Source organism: Melospiza georgiana, chromosome 18 (assembly GCF_028018845.1).
Source record: "Melospiza georgiana isolate bMelGeo1 chromosome 18, bMelGeo1.pri, whole genome shotgun sequence".
In the NCBI taxonomy this organism is placed as follows: Eukaryota; Metazoa; Chordata; class Aves; order Passeriformes; family Passerellidae; genus Melospiza; species Melospiza georgiana.
The window spans coordinates 2,930,312-2,946,579 of record NC_080447.1 but is presented as its reverse complement, the minus strand read 5'-3'; the positions used below and the strand labels follow the sequence as shown (position 1 = coordinate 2,946,579).

At 47.7% G+C, this 16,268-nt stretch overlaps 1 protein-coding gene across 3 annotated transcripts; it reads left to right on the top strand.

The window, feature by feature from the left end:
* The first annotated feature begins 32 nt into the window (after positions 1 to 32).
* MORN3 (MORN repeat containing 3) lies at positions 33 to 16,247 on the top strand. 3 transcript variants are annotated; one of them, XM_058037199.1, is made up of 7 exons: positions 33 to 62; positions 1,290 to 1,393; positions 8,495 to 8,650; positions 9,353 to 9,510; positions 10,927 to 11,086; positions 13,607 to 13,791; positions 15,766 to 16,247. In XM_058037199.1, the coding sequence occupies exons 3-7, from the start codon at positions 8,506 to 8,508 to the stop codon at positions 15,835 to 15,837; spliced, it is 720 nt and encodes a 239-aa protein (XP_057893182.1). In that variant the 5' UTR covers positions 33 to 62; positions 1,290 to 1,393; positions 8,495 to 8,505; the 3' UTR covers positions 15,838 to 16,247. The 3 variants fall into 3 exon arrangements, with proteins under 3 accessions (XP_057893182.1, XP_057893181.1, XP_057893183.1); XM_058037198.1 differs by lacking the exon at positions 33 to 62 and adding an exon at positions 67 to 147; XM_058037200.1 differs by lacking the exons at positions 33 to 62; positions 1,290 to 1,393 and adding an exon at positions 6,824 to 6,908.
* The last annotated feature ends 21 nt before the right edge of the window (positions 16,248 to 16,268 follow it).

The following is a 16,268-nucleotide window of genomic DNA, read 5'->3' as shown; positions in this document are numbered from 1 at the left end:
GCGCGGTCATGGGCGCGGCCCCGCCCCCCCCCCCCTCCCGCCTCAGGGGAGGGACCCGGCAGGTGAGGGAGCGCTCCGGGCCGGGCTCGCCTCGGGCCGCAGAGCCCCCGAGGCCGGAGATTCCCCTCAGCTCAAGGCTCCCCTCAGGTGCGGGCTCCCCTCCTGTGACGGCCCTGCTCAGGCCCGCGATCCCCTCCCGTGATGGTCCCCTCAGGCGCGGCCCCCGTCAGGCCTGTGTTCCCCTCAGATGGCGGGGTCCCCTCGGCTGCTGCCACCCGCCCTGTCCCGGTCACCTCCTGGAGGCCCTGCCCCTCTCCTGAGCCCCCCTGTGTTGTGGCAGCACCTGAAGTGCTCCGTGGTGTGACATGGAAGCATCTTCCTGCCCTTTCAGGATGGTTCATCACACACGGAGCTGAGAGTGGAGATGAAACCCTCCATTGTACAGGGCAGCCCCCTCAGAGAGACCTGGGGGCTGAATCTGAGGCAGCTCAGCCCTGCAGCACCTGGGCCTTGCTCACAGGTCCTTGGTGTCACAGAATATAACAAAAGGATTCCTGATGTCTTTATTTTTACTATAATTACCCATTCAGCAGCTGGACTGGTCAGTTGTGAGCTGGGCCTGATGTTCTGGGGCAGGGTGGGAAGAGTTGTAAATGTTGACACCACATCCTGTGAGTTGCGAGTTTCTTATGATGCAAGGGTAGAAATTGGCAAAGAGGAAGAAAAGGGGAGGGGAAGGAAGCAATAAAAAAAAGATACAACAGAGAGGAGAGGGGAGGGGAGGAGTGAAGTAAAACCACAATTGCAATGCTGTGTTTTCATGAGGAGTGTATGTAGGATCCCGTTTCCTTGAATTTCATGTAAACAACCAAAAACCTTGGGTGTAGAGACTCTCCTCAGTGTTCTCGCTGTCCCTGGTTCTTTTCTAGGACCACTGTGTGATTTTGTATATTTTTTTCATACATTTGTGGGTGGACACCTGAAATGCCGTTGATGAGCTGCATTCAGTTTCCAGAGAAACCCTCTCAGAACTTGCAGTGGTTTGGGATTTCTGCTGGTTTAAGAACCACCAACCCCAGGGATGTTGCATTGTCCCTGCTGCTTCTCCAGTAAGGCCATGATTGTGCAGAGATCAAACACAAGTTGTGGCAGATCTTGGTAATCTTGAAGTAGAAAAATAAACTAATCAACATAATAGAAATGCCACAGCAATTTGTTATGTCTGTATTAAATTTGCCTGGATTCTAGCATTTGTCCACAATCCTATGTGACAGGACTGTGTGTTGCAGGAGGCCTGGATTTTGGATTACTTTGGAGGAAGGAGGATCACATCTGAGACCAGAGCATTAACTCTGCGCTGGACCCGTGCCAGAACTTTCCAGTTCACCACAAGGTTGGAATATTCCCTGCCAGCAAAGTTATTTTTCCTTCCCACATGAAAACATTCCTTCCACCTTTGCAGTTCTCTGTCAGCTCAGTTTATCACCACCCCTGAGATGTAGCTCCATCTTACCCCTTGCTGGTGAGGCTGGGGTGCTGACACGCTCCTACAGATCTGGAATCCAGAAAGTAAAAACATTTCAACGTTTGTAGGATTGCTTGTGTCAGTTCAGGAAAAGGTGTTTTTAGAAGACATCATAAATTGTCAGTAGCCCTTAAAAGTATTCCTTTCACTGCTGGTCTGTAAGCCTCAAAGAGCAAAAGGAAACTCTTATCAGATATGAATATTTGTCCTGGGCTGGAATTCTGCGGGCTGATGACATTTAGTCAGGGCTGTGGTGTGAGTTTCACATACAAAGGCAGGAAATGTTGTGCATTTCCCACTCAGAGCCCTGCTGGGCTGGCCACAGAGCTCTCCCAGAACATAAGGGATTTATCCCAAACTTTCCCACCTCTCCCCTACACCTCTGGACAAGGAACAATTCTTACCCATGTTGTGGCTGTGCATAATGATTACCCCAAAAGATTTCTTTCAACTTTTTAACTACACCATGCTAATTAATATTCATTCAAGAGATCTGCATTTTCTTTCAAACAGAAACCACAAAAACATTTAGTTAAGCACAAACATTGTGAGTGTAGCAGGGCTGGCCTTACAGCTGGCTCTGCATTATTTAACCTTGCTCCATTACAAAATAGTTCAGAATTACCTGTGAGCTCTCCCACCTCCTGGGAGGCTGCAGCTGTTTGTATAATCTCATTATTTCAATCACATCTTTGTGAGTGGAACCAAAGCAAGCTGAGGTAGCAGTGATCCCCTCAGCCCTGGGTGGGGAGCAGGGCTCTGTGCAGCTGATGCTCAGGGCTCCTATACCTCTCCTGTGGCAACACATGAGGATTGCTGCTTTTCCTCTGAATTTCAATATTTTATGATCATTTTTCACGGTATCTTGCAAGTTTTAATGGCTGTCTTCTGCTGCCAGAGATCACCTAAGGCCATTGCACAGCAAATTTGCAAACATGGAATCTCTGGTTTGCCTTTATCTTAATTAATCCCCAGCTCACCAACCTTTCACTGCCAGAAAACGTGTCTAAGAAATGGAGTTCATAAATCAAGTTAAGGATCACAGAGAAATTGTGGCTATTTGTTCTCTAGGTGTTGGAGTTTGTTTGAGTACACATGGTTATATATCTGTACAATCACATGTGAGTTCCTTTCCTTCACCCTCCGGACTATTCCTGAATGCAAATTCCATTCATTCTTTCCTCTTAAGATAATTGAGGCTGTTTCCTTTGATGCTTTTCCCCTGTCTTAGAAATGCAGATTCTTTCCAGCACAGCAAAGGAGAAAGGACAAAATCTAAATGCAGATGAGTCCCTATTCTGACATCAGGTGACAATAAGCCGTGATAAATAAAATACTTGGCACGTGTTTCAGCTGGAGATTGGTACTGCTGATTCGTCTTGTATTCATCTGGATTTATCCCTCAATTAAGGAATAAATTAAGGATTTGAAGTGAGGCATTAGCTCAAGTATGGCCAAATTTATCTGCCTCCAGTGATATTAAGAGTCTTGCAAAGCACTCCATGGTCAGGAAATAATTCTCAGCTTTGGGTGACTTCAGGAATTAACACCATGATTTACCTTTAAACCTCTGCCTTGTTGCAGGTAGTTCAGCAGAGACCAAGAGCTGTAAATGGGCAGCAACAGGAGCTCGTGGGGAGAGGGTATCTGGTGTCAGCTCCCAGGACTCCAGCCTTGCAGTCTGCATGACTATCTAAGTGCCTGAACATCCCAGATAACCCAGGGCTTTAACTTTTGGTTGTTTTGATGTAAAACCAACATGGTTTTTATCTTGAGATAACTGCTCCCAGCAAAAAGGAGGGAAGAATTTTAAATGCTTTCCCACAAGGCTGCCTCTTAAGCCAGAGGCACCAGGTGAAGTTTACACTTCAAACCTTTCACTTCAATCCCTCCTAAATCCTGCTAATGACAATTCTTTAGAGCAGAGTGGTGGGGCTGCTCCTTCAGCTCACCAAAACGGGCTTGGTTGGAGTCCAAGACCCTCCCACCTCTTCCCTGGCTTTTCTTTTGAATATAGCAGCAATAAAACACACATCTGAGCATCCCACTTCCACAGTATGTTGTTGTCACACTCTTCACCTTTAAAGAATTCCAACATATGTTTCCCTAAATGCTTTTTCTCTATTTATTCTACGAAGTTCCCAGAATAAATTTAATTTATTGATTCTGACAGTTTTCAGTTGGTTTGGACATTTCACTTGGGTGATTCCCCAAGCTTAGTGCAAGCAAGCTCAGCTTGGAGCAGCTGTCTCCTTTCAGTGCAAAAATGATTGGTTTCTGATGTAGAATACTGAGGGCCTTGGGCTATATATATTTTTTTTTTTTTTTTTTAATTAATGGTTTTTTAAATCCTGCCCTTAAAAGTGGAAAAAATAAAAAGAAAGTGCATAATCTGTCACAGGACCTTGCTGCAGAAAGGTGTTTCTGGGCACGTTTCCATGCACAAACTCCCAGTGCTTGGTTTGCTCCTCAGTGTGTCCAGCCTGGAAGTGGAGTTCACTGCACTGAGCTGTGGGCTGAATCACAGCATAGTTTACATGGACAGATTGAAAAGCTTCCTTTCAGTCTTAATAAATGTAAGGTTTAATCAACTGCCAGACAACCAAAACAGCAACAGTACCAGCAGCAGAACTGGAGCCCTGGCACTGCCTGGTGAAGGTTTTGCTGTTGTTCCTTGGTGTCAGTGGCCAGTGCCTGTCAGAGTGAAACAAGGAAAAGAAAACAGCCAAAAAGGGTATTTGGAGCCAAATTTTGGCTGGCAAGGCTGGAAAAGGGGAATTGTGTCAAGGAAAGCCTGAATTCTCCTCCTAGCACATCATAGTTTGAGGTTTTGACCCTACTTTTCATAGTGGCCTCAATGCTGTGCCTGGAAACAGCTGCCCTTGTTGTCCTAACAAAGAGAGTTTGGTTAGGACATTTCTGGGTCAGTTTGAGTTTATATCTCACTCTTTGACAGAGTTATATATTCTAGATATATCTGACACCCCTTACAAAAATTTCCCCACTTCCTACTTACTAAGGAGATTCCTTCTCTCAAAATGGAACAACATTTTCTGAGTAAAATTTCATTTGAGTGAGTGAAAAGAACTTTCTGATAAAACTTCAAATATCACCAACTTCTCTTCAAGCTGGTATAATTTTGTCTTTTTTTGTAAGAAGAATATGTTTATATTTACCCACTCGGTACCCTTGTAATAAAAAAGGTACAGAATGATATTATCAAGTGACAAAATAATTAAGTATGATTCAAAAGTTTATATCTGAACTAAGAAAACTGAAGATGGGAATCACACACAGCCTCTTCCTAGATAAATTATCTGTAAAACCTCCTTGGAAGGGGCAGGAGTATCTGTGAGGGTGCTGATAATCCACTCTGGGACCACAGAAGTAAAATAACAAACACACAAAACCAGGAGCAGAAGAATTTAAAATAAGCAACCAAGAAATGGAGGCAGTACCCTCTGTCATATCCACATACAGAGGTTTTTGCAGAGAGTTTTTGATCCCAATTTGTGAGTTTTAATTTGTTACTAAAATATTTTAACTCTTTAAAGTTTTTATAGTTTTCAAATGTATATTACTTTTCAAATATTTATGTAACTTCTGGTTAGCAGAAGCTGTGGTTAGGTGTGACACAGTTTGGACTTGCAGTTCAAAAACCTCAGGCAGCCCATGCCCTTTAAAAACAGACAAGTAAAATGGTCTGAATTAGCTAATTGTTTTAATTGCCAAACTCTCAATTAAGTGCAGTGCTATATAGGGGGTGAAATAATAGTTAATACTTTTCCAGAGGGCTATTTCTGGTTGTAATTTCAAGCTGTAGATTTTGGGCTGCAATAAGCATTTTTTTCTTCTCCCTCATGGATTTCTTTATTTCCTCCCCAAACCTCTGTCCTCACTCCAGCCCCTACAACTGCCATGGTGGAACACAGGGATGATTGTCTTCAGTCATTCTTAGGCTCTGCCCCAAACCAGAGCACATTAATATGAGTGACTGTGAATAAATCCTTCCTGGATATCTTAATATCATTTTTAATAACAGGAGACATTTTCTCTCGTATAAGTATTTCCTAATTTGGTCAGCTTCCATGGTTTTCTCTCTCCTACATCCCTGGAAATGCCTGCTAGCAGCTGCCATCTTCCAGTTCATCTAATCTAACACAAGAAATTCCCTGTGTGTATTTTCCCTTGGTACAGATCTCCCTCCATCATTTCCACACCAGCTCATGTCTGTGGAGCAGCTCTTCCTTCCTTCCCTCCACTTCATTTTCCTCCACCTGATTTCCCAGGCAGTGGCTCTGTCTCCTTTGGCTCCATGGCCCTTACATGTGCCATGGGAAATGGAATATTTGCCTTTAGTCACACTTGGAATAAATCCATTCTCTGTCCTACCTGAGCATGGACACAACGTTTAAGCCCCATTGAATGCCTCAGATATTGCAGATTACAAAGGAACACCCATCAGGGAAGGCTGAGCTGTATCTCATCTTTACACAGGCAGCTGCTTTGTTTCATCACAAGATTTCCCACCTGCCTCAACATTTTTACCTCACAGCCTGCAGAGGTGTGCACAAAAAATGTGGTGAAAGATGAGAATCAGATGCATTCGGCTCATGGGAGTCGTACAAGAGCTGTGGTGTGATACCAGAAATGTGCACAGGCAATTACCCATTAGGGAAGATGATTACAGACACCCATAAGGCCAGAGTGGCAATCCCTGCTCACCACGGCTGTGGAAGAAGTGTAATGGATGAGGGAATTAGTGTCAGGTTTATTCAGATTTCTCCTTTAAGACCGCTGATGTGCATTTTCAGGGGCTCTCTCCTATTTCTCCTGACATTTGCAAGGCTGATTTATTTGTTACTCATCGGTGCTGTAATCAGTGCTTTCATTTCCAGCCTTCTGCTGCTGGGCGTATGAGAAACCAACCAGAGGTGAAGCGCTCGTTGTTCATTCGCGCTTTATATTCTGCTGGAGCGTCCCGGGCCCAGGGCACGTGTCCGCCCAGCGCTGTGCGTGGCTCCGGTGCTCCGGGAGGGGAGCAGCGTGCGGTGCCGTGTCCCGCCCGCCGCTGTCCGCCCGGGGCCCTCCGCGCTGCAGTTTGGCTCGGAGTTGCTATGGCGACCCCTCCGCCGCGGGCAGCCCCGAGCCGCCGCCGGCACAGGTCGGTGTCCGGCCCGGCCCTCGGCACCGGCGGCGGCGGGAGAGCGGCGGGAGAGCGGCGGCCGCGCTCCAGGCTGCTCTGCAAACCGAGCTGGGGGCTTTCCGCTCTCAGCGCTGCCCTCCTGCTCGGCCCCCGCTGGGGAGCAGCGGCAACAGCCGCCCTGAGCATTCCGCCCGCTGACAGCGCCCTGGGACGGGAGGGGGTGACTCCGCTCCGCCGGTGGGTGCTGGCAGAGGGACCCCGCTGCAGGGCAGTGCCGTGTGCTGGGTCGGCAAGGGCTGAGCTCGGCCGGGGCACCCTCGGGGCCGGGGCAGTCAGGCTGGGTGCGCGGGGGTGCGGTGCCAGGCAGGGTTCTGCCAGGGACAGGCAGCAGCCAGTGTATTTCCCTCCTTGCTCTTCATTAAGTTAAGATGTAAGGTGGAGAAAAGTGGCTGCTCCTCATGGCTCTGAAGTTCCGAAAAGAGCCATGGAAAAAAAAATGGGCTTCCAGCAGGGCCGTGCAGACTAAAGCTGCATTTTACCAGAGACCCGACAGAAGCCGCAGAGCAGCGTCTGGAGGGGGGCGCGGGGTCTGTGCGAGCCCCATCCCCAAGCGCTGGGCAGAGGCGCACGGGAGCAGCCGCGCCTCGCCCTCCGCACCGAGAGCTGCGACCGGAGCGACCGCACCGCCCGCCTCTCGCTGCCAGCTCCCCGCGCCCTGGAGTGGGCGGCTGAAAACATCCAGGGAGGCGAGCACCGACTGCGTTATCGCTTACGCAAACCTGGCATCGCTGACGTACATTTAGAAGGGGATTCGGCAAATAAAGGCGGCTCCCGGCAGCCCGCATTACCTCGGGTGCTCTGCGCGGGCTGTGCCTCGCAGGACATGGCGAGCAGATGGGGCTGCCCCCGCAGCTGGGAATCCTCCCTGCGGTTTGTAAATCCTGAGCTTTGAGTTAAAGAAGTGGTGGGATGTGTTGGTGGGAAAGCGATGCTCCCATCTGGCAGGGGTAGAGAAGAGGCTGCTTGTCTCAGGCACGGGCTGCTCAGAGGTCATGGCCGGTGTCAGGGTGGTACAGATTGCTGTAGCTCAGCTCTTCTGCTTCTCCAGCGAGGGCAGGACAGGCTCAAGCCAGCAAAGAGTGGCACAGTGTCCTGAAAAAACCCAGCCATTGGCAGATATTGGCAAGACCCCCTTCTCCAGGAGCTGCAGCACTCAAAAGTGAGGGAGGAACTCAGCAGTTCTAGTGTATCCTGTGTTTGCATTGCTGGAGAAACATCCTCTGTGGTGGGCTGTGACTCCACCATACCGAGGGGCAGATCCTGTCCTCGGTGTCCTCTAACCAAGACTCATTCTGAACACATAAGTACTTGTATTCAGCAGTGCTATCCTTCCAAATAGTAGTTTACCATTTCCCACAGCTGGAAAATGCAGAAGTGAGGTTGAACTCTAACAGTATTTTCTTAGTTAGAATTTCTAGCTTTTATTTCCTAGCAAGGACCTAGAGCACCTTTCTTTCTCCCTCTCCTCCCAAGGCCCAGGTTTTTCCCCCTGCCGGGCTCCCTGGTACCCGCAGCACAGGCGCAGCAAAATCACTCGAAATGGCTCCGTCCAGCGGATCAGGACAGAAGGGGGAGCCCAGGAGACAAAATCGGAGAGCATCCCACCCCGCCGGGCTCCAGCCCAGCTCTGGATGTTAACTTCAGTATCTTTAGTTGCCTCCTGTTTGTTGTATATCTGTGCATGGCTCACAAATACTGTTCTGCCTGTACCTGCCTTTGTACTTTCTAATTTACTGCTGCTAATAATTTGTTTTCTTCTCCAGATACCAGCAATATGCCCGTCATAAAGTACCCGAGGCTTAGAGACCCTCTCTTTTATGAATGGGACAGGAAAGCCCAGAAATGTGGATTAAGACACACAATATATGCTGTAAATGGGGATCAGTATACTGGAGAATGGCTGGACAACTTGAGACATGGTAAGATAGATAATTTTGAGAAAAAATAGCAACTTAGATGTTTTTACAAAGGTTCCTAGGGGTAGGAAGTGGTCAGTGGTTCTGTGTGCTCTGTATGCTCCTGGAAGAGCATTCATTCATGCAGGACTGTATGTACACACAAACACCCACACACATATATATAAATATATATTTGATATATGTAATGCAAAAATGCAGAAACATTTCTAGTAGGTAACTTGAAGAGCTTTTGCATGCACTCAGGAACAACTGCCCAAAATATCTCTACTACAGATGTTTAAAAATCCTTTCCAAGTAACAGCAAACTGAAGTCAGCTCCATGCACTGGGATGTGCCCTGGCTGCACAGTCCCTGGAGCTCTCTTAGCTCCTGACTTGGTTCCAGGAATCTTAATTTATTCCCAAGATGTGGCAGGGGCTGCAGGGGACAGAGCAGGAGGAGACCCTGTCCAAGGCAGGAGCAGCCAGAGCAGGACAGACTTGTTTACAAACAGTAAACTGAGGTTTGGAAAGATTTCTGCATTCAGCAGAGGCCACACAGGAAGCCCCTGATCAAGATTAACGATGGTTCCAACTTGGGAAGCTAAACTGAATCCCAGACATAAGCCTGATTTTGTGCCTGGGATGGAGCACGAGGGCAGCCCTGAGCACCCTCCTCCTAACCATGGTGGTGTCCCTGTCACTCCTGTTGTTTGTTAAACAGGCAAAGGCACCCAGATTTGGAAGAGCACAGGAGAAATTTACAGCGGGGACTGGAAGTTTGGGAAGAGGGACGGTTATGGCGCATACAGCATTCTTGACCCAGAGACCAAGGATTACAAGAGGGTGTACACAGGCTGGTGGGAAAATGACAGAAGATGTGTAAGTGAGATTTTCTGCCAGCACTGAGGCAGTGGGACCCAAAACACGGGGAAGAGTTGAGTGCACGTGTGCAAGAAGATTACTTAAAATATTAACTTTCACAATACTGAGGCTGAATTGAATGGTCACGACTAAAAATCCAAGATTTGTATGGGAGTGCCATCTCCTTCCTGGAGAGGGATTCATCCCCAGCCATCTGCTGGTTACCAGGCTCAGCCTTGAGCTGCCACCAGCTGCCACAGAGCAGTGATCACTGCTCAGACTCACCTGCAGCTTGGCCAAACACGATGGGAAGTTTGACATCCTGTCTCTTAATCCTCCCCACCCATCCCTTTCACTACTCTTGTCCTTGAACAAGTCAGAGGAGCCTGTATTATAAGCACTGCCAGAAAATGCACCTTCTTCTGGGAGTTTTACAGATAATAGGCAAATAACTTGAGTTCTTTTGGAAATTAGGCCTGCTGCATTAATCAGTTTTTCCTAAAAGGAACATAATGAGAAAGTCATCTGGTAGAAGTGACTGCAATGTAATGTGCAAAATCCTTGTAGGAACGTTTTTAGATCTGCCAATGGAAACCTTGTGTTTGTCTTTGTGTCTGCTCTTAAATCAAACTCATCTCCACCAATGCTTTTAATGGGCGTGTGGCTCCATGGCTCCTGTCTCTTGGAGGGAGCTGAGCTTCCCTTCCTGTTCTTTAAGGTTAGATTTCCCATAATTGAGCTTTGGTGAAAGATTTATAATGACATCCAAATATCACTAGGATTGGGTTTTCTTCTTAAAAGTTTCCCCCTTACATCAATGCAGTTTAATAAAATTAATACTCAGAAAAATCAGTTGTTTCCAGAACTGGTTTTATTATTTGTTCAGAGAAAAAAGAACACTTTATTCCAATGGGAAAATGTGCTAGTGATATGGAAATGTTTCTTATTGGTATCACTCCTTGGCATAGGGGGTACCTCTGGACTTCTCCTAATGGCAAACATACATGTAAAACCAACAAGGGGAGGAGCTGCCCAGCCTGGGACACACTGAGCTGGAAACATCATCAGGGTTGAAAGACATGAAATCCCCTGTTGAAAGACACATCCTTTAATGCTGCCTATCCCCAGGCAGGTTTATATACTTGTAAAATCCACTTTTAGCTAAATATTAGCAGCAATCGTGCCAATAATAACACACTGAGATATAAACCCAAGGTTTTGTCAAGGGAATAAAACTGTTTGCCAAAAAAAAAATCCTGTACTACCACATCTCATTTCCTTCAACACGAGGACAGCCCCGGAGCTGGGCTGCCAGCAGCCATGTGTCAGAATAATAAATAAAGGAATATTCTATCAAAGTGATGTCCCAAAATTGAACACCGACCCCTTTCAATAGAGCAGCTCCTAACCAGCCATGTCTGTGCTGCTGTCCAGGGCCGGGGGACGTTCTTTTACCCCAACGGGGAGCTCTACGAGGGCGAGTGGAGCAACGGCGTGCGGAGCGGCTGGGGAAAGATGCACTACAAGGACGGCTCCACCTACGAGGGGCAGTGGCTGATGGATCAGCCCAACGGGCCGGGCCTGCTGCAGCTCCGTGAGTACCGACCACCCTCACTCACCCTGCCCCCTCCGAGCTCTCTGGGGTCGTGCTGCTCTCCGGGTGTCTCTGCCAGCCGGGTTTCTGTGCTACGCTGCAGCCTTGCAGCACGACTGACACTGCCCCGTGTCATCCCTCCCCTCCTGGGCTGGAGCGGGAGGCAGCACGGGCTGAGCAAGGGCCGGCACTGCTCAAGCCCATGAGCCCACACGCATGAAAGCTTACTTTTACTGTGATTTACATTTAAATGACTGGGATGGTTCGGGTTAGAGATAATATACTGTTGGGTCAGAGAAGAGCAAATCTCTCTTTTCAAGGCAGGCACTTTGCCAGACAGGCTTTCTAGCTCTGAATACCAAAGAAGAGTTCAGTTTCCAGCAGAGGAAAAAACCCACAACAACATAGTTTTCTTTTTGAGCTCACTGCATCCCCTCTGTCTACTTCCGACAGTGGCTTGTGTTGAGTGAACACAGGGGTTTCATTAGTACACAATCCTTTTCCATAAATAACCCCAAGTACATCATGGATTGGGAATGTTAGGGCCAATAAATACAGAAATTTTATTTTTTTCCTTATTTTCCTTGGAGTTTAACGCATTTTCCTCCAGAGAAACAATCCCAACAATCTCTGCGATACCAGGCATGGCATTCCAAGAACATCTGAATAAACATTATCTCCATATTATTATTCATCTATTCTATCTTTTTTTTGCTTGAAAGTGATCTCAAGGCTAGTAATTAGCTAAGCAAAGCAGCTGGGAGGAATGAGCCTGACCTTCTCTGCACACCACATGCATGACTGTGCTCCCTGCACTGCCTGGAAAGTCGCTTTGGACCGATGGCTCATCTGGATGAAATCAGCACCTGCTTCCAGGGGGAATCTTGCACTGATCTGCTGTGTTCCTGTCAAAGGCCCTGTTAGTTCTAAACTAACAGCCCCTGCAGGCTGAGCTGTGGCTGATACACCATTTCAGAGCTCACTTGCCTCCAGCCTAGCCTGCAACTGATTGTTAGCTGGATTCCTTTTGGTTAAAATTAGCCAGAGCAATTATTTCATATCCACAAGCTTAATGCATTCAGCTCAGCTGCTGGAAGTGCGCCCACGTGCCGGCAGCTTTGCCATGTGAAAGAAAAGGAGTTCTTCAGTGGAGGTCACGATGAGCTGCAGCTCAAGATTAAATTGCTTGTAGTGGCAGCATGCCCAGTGAGGGTGAGCTTGGCTGGGAGCACTGCACTGATCTGCTGCCTCTGCCACATCCATTCCCCAACAGCTTTGTACCAGAGCACTTCACATCCACAGGGATCGTGGTTCTGAGCAGCACAGCCTTGGGTGCTCTAGGAGGAGAGCAGATGGGAGCAGCCAGGCACCACAGTGCACTCAGGGTGTTCATTGCCCCCTCCTTGCAGCCAGGATTGTGGTTTTGGTGGTTTCTCACTTGGTGGCTGGAGTGCAGAAGCTGAGCTGCTGCCAGCCTGGACAAGGAGCTTGGTGTTGCAGATAAGCACAAAATCAGATCAGAGTTGCAGATAACCATCACCACAGCTCCAGCATGTAAACCAGACCCTGCCTGAGCAGCCCAGCAGCCAAATTCTCCAGAAGCCTTTTGGGGTTTCCCCTCTTCCCTTACAGCATCCTGGCAGGCCCCAGTTATCTCTGCAGCACTGTGTGTAAGAAATCTCTGTGGGTTTGGACTTAGAAACACTGTATGTAGGAAAAGGGGTGAGCAGAGGACTCCTAGTGACAGCAGGGTGGTCTGGACCTGTCCCAACCCCCAGCATCACCATGGGTATGATGCCCTTTCTCAACCAGCATCCATAGATGAGGCTGCTCTCTTCCCCTTGCAGCTCTGCTTTCCCTGTTAGTGATGGATGGGTGGATTCCTGGAGAGCAGCAGAGCCCAAAAAAAGCCTCTCTCAACTTGCAGAAAAATGCCAAGAGAAGCAGTACAGCTGGAAAAACAGCCTGTAACTGACTGCCAGAACCGTTCAGACTCTTGCAGCAATTCTCACCCCGTAATTCATTGAGGAAAAACTTAACTAAAAGTATTCTTTGAAATCAAGATTATTTTGACTGGACAGCAATCAGTGCTCTGTTCCTTGCCCAGACAAGCAAACCTCTTCAAGCCAGAGATCCTGTGTTGCAGTGACAAATCTGAAACTTGTGTCCTGTAATTTTTCATGTTGTGAAGGGTGACTCAGGGACCAGTCCCTTACCTTGAGCATACTGACTCCTTGTGTCAGCAAAAAATGACTATCACTGTGAAAACAAAGCAGCTGAGCAGAGTCCTGGTTCCCAGTGAGCAAGGTGGGCTCCTTCTGCAGCATTTTCTCCCTCTGTGGCACAGCAAATGGAGCACTGCAAAATTAAAATGACACACAGCACCACAGCCACCTTGAAATTACTAAGAGGAGCCAAACACATGATCTTCTCTGCTGGTTTGCTCTGTTGATGATTTAATTTGTAGCCCCTTAACACAATGGTGCAAATTTCAAGGTCTGTTCATGTATTTAATTGCAGCAAATGGAAATCGGTACGATGGAGGTTGGAAAGATGGCAAGAAACATGGCCCAGGGAAATTCTTCTACCCAGATAAGGGACAGCTGCTAGAAGGCATCTGGGTAGCAGATATACCAAAGTGTGGAGTTCTGGTTGAATTTGGCAGAGAAGAGGCTCCAGCCCCTCCTGAGCTTCCACTCCCAGAGGTAATTGCTTGGAAATGTTGGTGTTTGTATTCATCAGTGCTTGGGTCAGCTCTCCAGGCAGCATTTCACTTCTCAAGAGATTTCCCCCATGGGGTGTGTGCTCACAGTCTTTTGGCCAGCAGCATCCTAAATGGCCCCATAGGGACTAACAGCTCATGCAGCCTCTGCTGGAGCCTCCCACCTGCCTACATCTGAAAAAACAGAGTTCCCATGCACCAGAACTGCTCAGAGACCTGGTGCAGCACAAAGGAAATGGGGACAATAGAGGCACAGACAATAGTGGGATTTGTGTCAAGACCAGATGATTTCACCAAGCCCAGCTGCTGAGGCTGAGCAGACCCTGCAGGGCCAACAGCAGCTCTGTCCCCAGGTCAGGGGCTCACCACAGTGCCCAGCAGCCCCGGGGGCACAGGGGTGTGTGCAGCTTCCCAGCTGGGCCCAAGGGGGGCAGATGGTGTCCTACAGCCCACACCCTCTGCTCCTCTTTTCCCTCGACTGACACACACTGCAGAGGAAGAGCCAGGCCCTATCCCCACCCCAAGGACTTGGTGAGACACAAAGACACATTGGTGAGACACAGACACACTGGTGGGACACAGAGACACATTGGTGAGACACAAAGACACATTGGTGAGACACAGACACACTGGTGAGACACAAAGACACACTGGTGGGACACAGACACACTGGTGAGACTCAGAGACACATTGGTGAGACACAAAGACACACTGGTGGGACACAGAGACACTGGTGGGACACAGACACACTGGTGAGACACAGACACACTGGTGGGACACAGACACACTGGGCCTTCAGCCTGGCAGCCACTGGGTCCTTGCACAACACTTTGGTGGACAGGAGAGCCTGTCCCTAACTCTGTGCCTTTGGAGGAAGAGGAAATGGGAATCAGCAGTGAACAGATGTGAGTCCAAGTGAGAGCTGAGCCCTAAGAGTCTCAGCTTGAACCCTCATGGTGTGCAAACCACAGATGTGAAACAAAATGGTCAGTGCAGGATGGGCTGGGGCAGCTCCCCCTGAGTTAGAGGCAAGCAGAACCATCCTGGATAATCACAGGTCAGCACTGCCCCATGGCAGGTAGAGCCACCCACCTTCCTCTGGAACAGGGACAGGGCTGTTCAAAGTGACACCAGGCACGTGCAGCCTTCCAAGGCTCACAGCTGTTACATCTTCATTGCCTCTATCTTTTCAAATCTGCTTTCTATAGCCAAAGGCCCTTTGAGCACAGTTTTGATGAACCAGTTAATCCTGTAAGTACCAGGCACACCCACAGCAGTGCAGAATAATAAACCCCAAATACCCACCAGAGAAAAACAATCTCGATTTTGCAAAAAGAGTGAAAGGAGCAGCACTTCTGTGGCTAAAAATATTTACTATATGTGGTTTGTCAAAGGTCACTGAGAAGAGCCTCAACAATCCAATAGCCTGGGATGAACTATTGGTACACTAAGGCAGGATGTGCAAGTCTGGCTGTTTATTTAACTCCCTGAAGACCAAGTGATGATCCAAATCTCTTCTGCTCTATAAGCAAAAACAAAACATCAACTTTCACTGCTGTTATTGTGCTTTCAATGGGTAGAGATCTGTTGATCTCAGAATATGAAGTAATTGATAAAAGGAGAAAAACTGAGTTCAGGTTTTCATAAACTTTTGTCACCACCACCTCCTTTATTATAATTATAGGTGAGGCCTAACAGGCTGCAAATCAAAGCCACTCTTGCCCAAGAGTGTGTTTTGTTAAAGTCACTCACACAGCTATTTCAAGGAGATAAAGTGATGTTCAGCACACTAATAAAATTAGGGGAGTGTAGTTGTTTCTAAATAATTGAAAGGCTGCAATATGAGCTGAAGTCCTGATACGTGGGAGACTCAATAATGCTCAAGAAGTTAAGATCTATAAAACCTTCAGCTTCTTCAATTACACTGCATAACTGATTTGTATTCTTTTTAATTTAGATTAAACTACAAGATCCAGCTGGTGTTTTAGCAGAGGCCCAGGCAATGTTTGATGACAGCCATAATGAATAACCAGATGCTGAAGAAAAAAAAAAGAAAAATTCAAGAACATGATCCTGGGTTATTTATTCCTTGGAGTGTCAAACCCACGCCGTGGTTTTGGTGTTGCAGGCTGCCTCACCCTTCCCTCAAGGCTGCTCAGGTACACTTCCCTCTGCAGTGGCTTTGCTCAGTAGCCTCCTCCCACCCCCATTAGTTTGGAAAAGAAAGGGAAAATAATAATGGGGAAAACCCAAAAGACAAACACCAAAAGGATGGAAGAGAGGCAGAGTGACTCTTTGCTCAGCTCCTCTTATTGCTCCTGCTAAGAAATCACACTCCTGGTGGTTTCAAGGCCTTTGTTTTAGAGGAGGCACATAAAAGCATATAAAAAAGTACAATCAAGTAATTGTGTTCTCCACTCCCCCCAAACATAGCCCAATACACACCTGTGACCCCAAATG